The sequence below is a fragment of the Mus pahari genome, chromosome 4, assembly GCF_900095145.1.
Source record: "Mus pahari chromosome 4, PAHARI_EIJ_v1.1, whole genome shotgun sequence".
Taxonomy (NCBI): Eukaryota; Metazoa; Chordata; class Mammalia; order Rodentia; family Muridae; genus Mus; species Mus pahari.
In genome coordinates, this window is record NC_034593.1 from 78,555,635 (window position 1) to 78,565,128 (window position 9,494).

The 9,494-nt window shown below is 50.6% G+C and overlaps 1 protein-coding gene across 3 annotated transcripts; it reads right to left on the reverse strand.

The window, feature by feature from the left end:
- Window positions 1-1,477: 1,477 nt before the first annotated feature.
- Hapln2 (hyaluronan and proteoglycan link protein 2) lies at window positions 1,478-8,132 on the reverse strand. Of its 3 annotated transcripts, XM_029537701.1 has the most exons (8): window positions 8,006-8,104; window positions 7,492-7,547; window positions 6,618-6,722; window positions 4,784-4,925; window positions 4,221-4,574; window positions 3,981-4,097; window positions 3,678-3,860; window positions 2,472-3,271 (listed from the first exon to the last, which is right to left on the reverse strand). In XM_029537701.1, the coding sequence occupies exons 4-8, from the start codon at window positions 4,869-4,871 to the stop codon at window positions 2,988-2,990; spliced, it is 1,026 nt and encodes a 341-aa protein (XP_029393561.1). In that variant the 5' UTR covers window positions 4,872-4,925; window positions 6,618-6,722; window positions 7,492-7,547; window positions 8,006-8,104; the 3' UTR covers window positions 2,472-2,987. The 3 variants fall into 3 exon arrangements, with proteins under 3 accessions (XP_021052234.1, XP_029393561.1, XP_029393560.1); XM_021196575.2 differs by lacking the exon at window positions 6,618-6,722 and having other exon boundaries at window positions 1,478-3,271; window positions 8,006-8,132; XM_029537700.1 differs by lacking the exons at window positions 6,618-6,722; window positions 8,006-8,104 and adding an exon at window positions 7,816-7,854.
- Window positions 8,133-9,494: the final 1,362 nt, after the last annotated feature.

Sequence of the window (9,494 nt, forward strand, 5' to 3'; positions counted from 1 at the left end):
TACAGAGTGAGTTCCAAGAGAGCCTGGGCTACACGGAGAAACCCTGTCTCATCCCCTCCCCCAAAGATAATTATCTTATAAATGATCAAATGTCGTTATTGTGTCCCAAATGGTGTTTGTCAGGCTAAGTATAAATGTAATTCATTTACAGAGACAAGCTTGGAGGGAGAGACCCATGTATATCTCCCACTGAATGGTCTTCTGTATATGTTGTCAGTAAAGCCTGAATCATTTTAAGGTAAGCTTAAAGTTTAATTAACATAAAATAATATTCAAAGTCTGGTATATTTTAAAAGCTGGTTATGAAAATCTGAAAGCTTGAATAAAATGGGTTAAATTACACTACACTTGTGTGGCAGGATTTCCCCAAATTCAAGCGTCCCCTTTTCCTCAGGTGGGACACAGACCCCATCGGGGTAAATTGAATGTTAGCCTCATTACAGGAGAAAGATTTTCATCGTGGGAAGTTATATTTCCAGGAAGTAGGGAAAAATAAATGACCTTCTTGTCTCGTGTGACAGGGGATGAACTCTCTTACCCAGAACTTGCAGTCTGCATTTACATCCTAAATGTGTCCAGCAACATCAAGACAAATCGCAATTACTCTGCCCTCAGTGTCTTCCCAGTGGACATATGGGGATGCTGTGAACAGGGGAAGCCTGTACCAGCCACCGGACTGGCATGGGACCTGCATGCTAGTTCAATTGGCTATGCCCTCTTCTCTGGCTTTCAATTATTCCTCCTAGCTGACAGGCAATTACCTGATTCTGTCAGAAGTTCCTCAGAGAGCTTTAAATATTATAAGACAGAGGCTCTGACTCAGGGCCAGTCAGTCTAACAGGCTCAACTACAGACATTCGTTTAGCACTAAGTTATAGGTGTCACCTGGACCCACCATTGCTGGGTCCCGAGGAAGAGGAAACCTGGTTTGTGAAACCTGGAACCCCATAGTAAGGCTTAAGAAATCCAACAGTGGCCATTTGCTGATAGGGGTGGTTAGATTCCTGAGGTGCCACAAGGAGACAGAAGCAAAGAGAGGCCAGTCTGACCTTGCCAGAAGAGACTGTTTATTTCAAACAGCAATGGACAGACATTCTCCTGAGGGAAAGGGGGTGTCTTTGAAGAAGGGGAACACTCGGAGTTTATATAGGGAGTGTTGGAAATGGAGACGTTAAATATAGTTGCAGGGGCCACCTGCCACTCTGCAGTCTATTTCCTGCAGTTGCTCATCTAGACAAGGCTTTTCCAGCTTTAGGAAGGCCTTGTCCTGGCTATCAGGATGCAGGTGATAGAGGGTGATGGAGTTAGATGAAAGCAGTGGGGGGAGGGGCTGGAATGTCAACACAGGGACAGATCTCAGCGGTTTAAGGGCTACTGAAACCCCCTTGGTCGGGAGCTGGCAGTTTTATTTCTTCAGGGACTGTGAAGGACTCTCTCCCTTTGGATGGATGCTAACATTAGTCCAGCTCCCTGGGACTGGACCCTGACAAGATTTTACTAGCTCTGCTGTATCTAAACATGATCGGTTTAATTTTTTTTTACCTGATTTCTTTAATAATTCAGGCCTGACTATACACCAAATAACAGTTGGTCCTTAGAAATAATAAATAAAAAAAGACCAAAAGTCCCTGTTTCTATAGCTTCATTGGAATCCATGGTCGACAACTTATTCACAGGCCCAGGGGTCTGTTTGTCCTTGTCCTCCTAGGTCTAATGATCAGGCCCTGCCTAATTAACTGATTGTTAATTAACTGATTGTTACTCCTCATAAAAACCAATGATTTAAAAGTAACTGAAATAAATGGATGAGTGAAATGTCAAGACTGCCTTGTCTTGACTCCGTTTTGCTCTGCTTAGACACTTCTCAGCCCCTTGCCCTTCCCCGCATAATCTACACTTCGGGGACTTCCATGACTCTGAGCATAGCCCAGATGCGTTAACCAAAATAATTATTGTTTAGAAGGTATACGTAAAAAATAATTGCTATGTTATGCATGAAGTAACTACTATGTTCTGCCAAAAACAAATGTTGCAAGTTTCCTCTGACTCTCATCTGACACTGATGTGGTTTGTATCTTGGTACCCCTGAGCTTAGGGTACCAAGAGACTCAGAGCCACCCTTGATCACAGCCAAAAATAAAGGACGCATTTGCCTTTAACTGTCTTTATCAGCATGGTTGACTGTATCTCTCGCAAGTGGATTTATTATAGTATACAAGCTCACAGTGTGCCTGCCTGGTGCCTGTGGAGGTCAGAAGAGGGTGTCGGAGTCCCTGGAACTGGCGTTACCGATGGTTGTGGGTCCTCGTCCTCCGAAAGAACATCAAGGTAGCTTAGCTGCTGAGTTCTCAGTCCACACGGAATTTACCATCTTTCATTGTAGACTTTAGCCGGATGTGATCCCAGAACTTAGGAGGCAGAGGAAGGCTGATGTGTGTGAATTCAAGGCCAGCCTAGTCTACAGTGGAAGTTCTAGGACAGTCAAGGAAAGCTTGAGAGGCCTTGTCTCAAAATAAATAAAATTAATAAACTAAATCAAACAGACCTTGCAAGTGCTAAGTACATTTAGAAATGAGGTTAGTTTGAATATTTGTTTTGTAGGACTCAGACAGCTCTGGAAGTTTGCAGTGCTCCTGGAAACTTTGAATAAGAAACCTTTGGGTGACTGACTGGTTAGACATAAAGGGCAGCCTGGGTTCTCCCGTAGATGGCCAGGCCTGTTGAGACTTCCTCTCCTCCTTCCTCTCCTCTGTCCTTCGTGTTGTGGGTGCTCTCTAATCACAAACCCAGTATATTGCTGAGCCATAGATGCAATATATGTTTGTTCTTATGGAACAAAGAAGGTGCCATGTTATTTTATTGGTCAGTTAATGCCCAGGACACCCCTTTACCCAGGAACCCCCGAAGCACCGCACTGGCCTGGGGAAGGCAGGTGTGAGGGCTGGACCTTCGTCTGTCCAGAGGGGACCCGCCACTCTGTCGCACTCCTACTTCTCGGCATAGCAGTAGGTACCATAGGACGCCTGCTGGGGTCGGGGGAAGCCGAAGCTGCGCACCCCGGGGTCAGGGAGACCCCCGCAGCGTGGCCGCGGCGTCGTGATGGGGAAGCGAACGCTGCCGTCCGCCAGCCAGCCTCCGTCGCATTGATCCAGCCCGGAGAACTTCCAGGCGGCGTAGAGGTGCCCAACCTTGGCTACTACAGCTCCGCGCCTCCGGCAAGCCGCGTGGGCTTCTGACAGCGTCAGCCGCCCGGGCACGAAGAACACCTGGCCTGGAAACGTGAGTGGGTGACCGGCCGCCCAAAGCAGCTGGTGTGGGACGGGGACCCGGCCGCGAAGTTCCGGAAATGACAGCTCGAGAACCCCTCACAAGATCGTGCGGAGGAAAGTTGTCAAGGATGCGCTCGCCCTGACATCAGACCCCGCCCACTTCTCTCCGCCTGGCTTCTGACACCGGCCCCGCCCCTGGCTCCGGCCCCGCCCATCTCTTCCTCCTGGCCCCGTCCACGACTCTGGGAGCTGACCAGCCCCCCTGCTCAGCCTTCAAGTCCAGCTCCTGCCACCTCCTACGTCCTTTCTCCCCGGCCCGGGAGTCCTTCGTCCTGGCTCTGACCCGACACGGCCCTTCCTGCAGGCGGAGTCCCCAGGCCGGGCGCCGCCTGCCCGCTGTTGGCTCACCTGCCAGGGCTGAGGTGAAGCAGAAGGCGTCGTAGCGGTCGCGGCTGCGGTCGCGGGGTCCGTAGCTGCGGATGCCTGGCCGCCCGTGGCCGCCGCACGGAGCCCGCGCGGTGAGCACAGGGTAGCGCACGGAGCCCTCGAGCAACCAGCCGGCGTTGCACCAGTCCAGCCCCTCGGTCCACGCTGGCGGAGGAGGGGGTGAGGAGGACGGGAGTCACCGGCACAAGCCAGACTCTACCTCCCGCAAGCTCGCCGGGGTCGATGTGCAGCTAGGGGGCCTCCAGCCGGGGATCCGCCGCTCACCCTGGTAGAGTTGGCCGTAAGTGGCCAGGCGTCCGTCCTGCTCCTCACACGCCCGCTTCGCCTCGAAGTAATTGAACTGGTAGCGGCCCCGGCTGGGTTGGTAGGGAAACACCACACCTGGGGAGCGGAGAGCTTGGGCAGGGCAGCTGGGTGCGGCGGGGAGCGCGGGCAGGGGAGGCCGGCAGAGGTGAGGTGCCCCATACAGCTAGGGAACATCAGTGCCCACGCAGGAAAGCTCACCCTCCAGGCGCAGGGTCAGTGCCACGCTCTCGTCCTCGATGCCATTGATGAGCTCGCAGCGGTACCGACCCTCATCCTCCAGACGCACGTTCTTGATGATCAGGGAGGCGTCCAGCCGATGCCCCTTCCTCAAGCTGGCGCGCCCTCCCAGGAGCCCATAGTCCCGGGCGTGCAGTCCGTTGGTGATGAGGATTAGCGTTTCCCGCAGCTCACCGGGTTCCACTTTGCTCCAGCGTACTTTGTAGCTGGGAGGCGAGGTGCCCAGGACGCAGGGCAGTGTGGCCGTGGCCCCACGACGAGAGTGAATGACCTCGTGGATGGGGGGCAGGAGATAGTGGGGACCCGGATGGGGGGCTGAGCAGAGGGGCCACAGTGGCAGGCTTCTGATCTTCCCTGCCCCAAGTGCCCATTCAGACCTAGTCCCCAGAGGCTCTCCCCGGGCTCAGCCTTACCTCTCCCCACTGATTCTCACTCCCTAGGGACTTTCAACAGCTGCCCTTTTTATTCCTCCATCCCTTGGTCCCTTACCCGTGTCTTGGTTGGGGTCTGGGCTACAGTCTTACCAGGGTTCCCCAGGGCTTTGTGAAAGCTGGTGAAGGCCCAGGGGAGAAGGAAGCAGCAGAACGCAGGGATAGGGGTCCGGCTTGGCATGGTGGTGTCAGCAAGCACTGTCTGCAGGGCACAGGTGATGGGCGCTCCCTAGGACTGAAGGGAAGGACAGGGGTCGGGGGCAGAGATGAGGGTCGGCTTCCTGTTGGGTGTATGGAGGCATTTGTCAGCTGTAAGCCAGGGGGCTGATGACAGGCCATCTCAGCCAGTAAGACCTGACCTAGCATCTCCTTTCTGGGTCCCTCAACTCAGCTACTTCCCAACCCAGCTACTCCCCAGGCCTTCCATTGGGATTTGAATCTCTATTCACTTGCCAGCATCACTTTCTACCCCAGAGGCCAAGTTAAATACGATTTGTCCTGTTTGGAACACTCTCTCTCTCTCTCTCTCTCTCTCTCTCTCTCTCTCTCTCTCTCTCTCTCTCCCCCCCCCATAAGATAATGTGGAAGCTTCTTCACCTCAAAGGCGCCAGGATCCAGCCTCCCCTCCCCTGCAGTCAATGATGTCTCCCCTAACTGACCCCCCCCCCCACACTCTGTATCCTGGACTTGAGAGCATCAAATTGGGCCTGACCTCCGGAAGACCTTCCCTCACTCTCCAGTCTGCCTCGCTGTGGCATATGAAGTCTCCTGGAGCAAACGGGGAACTTTTTCCTCAGACCCTTATTACTACCCCTGTCACTAGGTTTTCCAGAATTACAATACATAACACCATCAGGTTATAAGAACAGTGTAAGTTGCAGCTGTCTGTCTGGGCTCTGAAGTCTCCTCTCTGCCTTACCCTGTTTTTTGGTAGTTTCTATTCTTTTTTTTTTTTTTTTTTTTTTTTTTAAAGCTTTATTTATTATATGTAATTACACACATAGCTGTCTTCAGACACTCCAGAAGAGGCGTCAGGTCTTGTTACAGATGGTTATGAGCCACCATGTGGTTGCTGGGATTTGAACTCAGAACCTTTGGAAGAGCAGTCGGGTGCTCTTACCCACTGAGCCATCTCACCAGCCCGGTAGTTTCTATTCTTATTACCTTGAACTTTTAAAAAAAAATGGTGGACTGATGACCCCTTGTTTTTATTTATTTTATAGACTGGGCTCTTCTGTATTTTTTTTTTTTTGAAACAGGGTTTCTCTGTGTAGCCCTGACCATCCTGGAACTCACTTTGTAGACCAGGCTGGCCTCGAACTCAGAAATCCACCTGCCTCTGCCTCCTGAGTGCTGGGATTAAAGGCGTGCGCCACCACTGCCCAGTGCTCTCCTGTATTCTAAGTGCACAACCTTAAAGGAGTAGCTTAGCCTCAGCCTCAGTGTCTTGGTTAGTAAAGTAATAATTGTAGCATCCTGCAAGTTCAGCAAAAGTTAGCTGAATGAACTGTGTTTGTAAAACACTTAAAACAGTGCCTGAGGTGTAACACTTGCCATAGAGCACAGAGTAAGGCCAACCCGTGCTTTGCTGTCAATTAACACTAAGCAATTAAAGGAAGAAGACACTGGTAAAGAAAGGCCTTGAAGGGTATCTAATGTCCTGGGCCCTAAAGACCAGTTTGTAGCTAAAGAAACAGGTTAGTTACATTAAGAACTTTCCTGCCAGCTGGTGGCGGCACATGCCTTTAACCCCAGTACTTGGGAATGGGAGCCAGGCAGGCAGCCTGTCTACAAAGAGAATCCCAGTGCCACACAGACAAGCCCTATCTCAAAACACCAACCAAACACAACAAGACAAGACAAAAACCAAACAAATAAAATCCACCCCACAAAAACCCCCAAGCAAAACAAAACAAAACACCCTCACCTTTCCAATAGGGGCCGAAGACACCAGTGTTTGGTTCCCAGCACCCATGCTAAGTTGGTCCCAGTTCCGGAGAATCTGGCACCCTCTTCTGGACTCTGAGGGCACCTGCTTTCATGGGCACAAACCCACACTAACACACATACACACGCATAATTTTTAAAAATTCCAATAATAAAAATAAAAATGCCATAGTAGTATATGTCTTTAATCCCAGAGCTCAAGAGGCAAAGGCAAGTGAATCTCTGTGAGTTTGCGGCCAGCCTGGTTTATATAGAGAGTTCTAGGACAGCCAGGACTACACAGAGAAACCCTTTCTCAATTAAAAATAAAGCATGTGGGACAGGAGTCCATATGGGACAACCTGATAAATAAGAGTGATCTTTATGTTTAGGAGCTGACGAGACAGCTCCGTGTGTAAAGATGGCCCCCACCAAGCCTGATGACCTGAGTTCATCTCCCAGGTCTCATACGCTTAAAGGAGGGAGCCGACTCCCACACCTTGTCCTCTGACTCCATTCACACAAGCATGGCACAAGCGCACCACACATAAACACAAAATAAATAAAAATGCAATTTAAAAAAATGGACTGAGCAATCCAGGATAAGCTACCACGGACATGCTTAAAGTCCAGTCTGACTTAGGCTCTTTGCTGTGTGCTGTTCTGACTCCTCTGGCTATCCAGGGAGGCATCAATAAACACCCAGGTGCAGTCACAGAGCTATGGAAGGAGGTTTGGCTGGGGCCTGAATCCAGATTGGCCCAGCCTGAGCTCTTAGTCACTGATCTAGAGTTCTGTATTTCAAGAGAAGCACACATGTAACATTTCCACACCCCTTCCAGAAAGAACATAGTAGCCAGTAGCCCATTGCCTACCTGCAAGACGATCTCTCCTCAGAGTCAAAGCGAGCTGTGCTCAGCAGTTTTCTGTCCTGCGGAAGGAAGAAGTTGCAGTGGGGGTGCATTAGGGATCCTGGGGGTTCAAGCACCCTAAAGCCTCAGGGCTGTGGCTCCTTCAGCACTGTTCTAGAGAGACTTGCTTCCTGTGCTCAAAGAAGCCAGGGTACTGAGGCCTATGTTCATGCAGCACACTAAGCCAGCCGTGACTGCATCTGTGCCACATGATGTCCTGGGGCCAGGGCAAGACTCCAGTTGGGATGGTGGGGGGGGGGGGCAGAGTAAAGCAATCCCGGCAATTACCTAAAAAAGTGTGGAGAGCGGGCCTTGCTACTTCTGTCCTTAGACCGGGGTGGGACAGACCAACTGTAAGTACAAGGGTGCTGGGCCAGGAGGGGCGGGGACGAACCCTAAGTGTGAATCCAGCTCTGTATTTCCATATGGACCCCATCCAAACAATAGACTTGCCTTCCCCCCCCACCAAAGTCCTCACCTGTGCCCTCTGTGCCAGGCTATATATGGCCTTTCAGAAGAGGCTGTCAAGATGGGGATCAGATTTTCAGGATGTCCGGCTGCTTCAGGACCCTGACCCTTTCTGTCTGTCTGTCCTTTTCTTTTCTGTCCACACCCTATTAGAAACACAATTTCCCATTGTCTCTGTCTTCTCCCCTATTGTTGGGTAACAGGGGCCCTTTATTCATCCCTTGGGCAATGGCATGGAAATGTCAACAGCTGGGGATGTGGGATGCAGGACAGGCTGGCACAAACCACCGGAAAAAGGCCTGGGTAGGAGATTGGCTCAGAGCAGAAACTGACATCCAGGAAGAGGATAGGAGAAGGCTGGAATGGGGCACCCTCAGTACTCCAAACTCCAGGATTATAAAAAGATCTTGTGTGATGCTGCACAGGGGAGCAGCTGGGGCTGCTGCTAGAGAGGTAGAAATCACAGGAAAATGCTTCTGTCCCTGGGAAGGGACTCCTAGCAAGGAGGGACTATGGAACGTCTCTAGCTATTTTTATTTTATTATTTTAGATGTATGAGTGTAGCTTTTAGATTTATAGTGGTGTATGTCTGTGTGCCATGTCTGTAGTGCCTAAAACGGCCAGAAGAGGGCACCAGATACCATGGAATGGAAGTTACAGACCCGGCGAGCTGTAACTTGGGTGCTGAGAATGAAACCTGGGTCCTTTGGAAGCGCAAGCGCTCTTAACGCCTGAGCCACCTCTCCAGCACCATGAGAATCTCTCTAAAATAGAGTCATCTGATTTCGCAGTTCCTCCTTCCTCTGCACCCATGCATGAACTTTGTTTAAATTTTCAGGGCTGGTGAGATGCTTGGTAGGTAAAAACCACATCCTGGCAACTGAATTCGGTCACCAGACTCACAGTGGAAGGAGAACATGGAGCCCCAAAAGTCGTCCTCTGACCTCCACACTGAAACTCAACCTACAGTCCCTCAACATAACAATAACATTTTAAAATTCTGGAGAGGCCACAGATGTGGACCACCACTTGAAATGCTGAAACAGGAGGATTGCCATGAGTGTGAGTCTGCCTTGGGCTTCAAAGGGGAAGCTTCCTCAAAAAATTTAAAAATAAATAAGTAAATAAAATAAAAACAGGGCCAGAGAGGTTAAGAGTGCTGACTGTTTTCTAGAGAATTGGGTTCAATTCCCAGCACACACATAGCAACTCACAGCTGTAACTCTAGTCCCAAGGGATCTGACGCCCTCTTCTGGCCACAGGAGGCACCAGGCACACACATGATGCACAGGTACACACTCAGGAAAAGATCCACACATATGAAATAATAAGAATATAAAAATAAAGCCGGCGTGGTGGCACACGCCTTTAATCCCAGCACTCGGGAGGCAGAGGCAGGTGAATTTCTGAGTTCGAGGCCAGCCTGGTCTACAGAGTGAGTTCCAGGACAGCCAGGGCTAAACAGAGAAACCCTGTCTCAAAAAACAAAAACAAAAAAA

Coding starts and splice junctions, on each gene's coding strand:
- Hapln2 (XM_021196575.2), bottom strand. CDS start 4,871: ATGCCAAGCCGGACCCCTATCCCTGCGTTCTGCTGCTTCCTTCTCCCC. Junction 4,575..4,783: donor CAAAGCCCTGGGGAACCCTG/GTAAGACTGTAG, acceptor CCCTCTGCTCAG/CCCCCCATCCGGGTCCCCAC. Junction 3,861..3,980: donor TTACGGCCAACTCTACCAGG/GTGAGCGGCGGA, acceptor CTCCTCCGCCAG/CGTGGACCGAGGGGCTGGAC.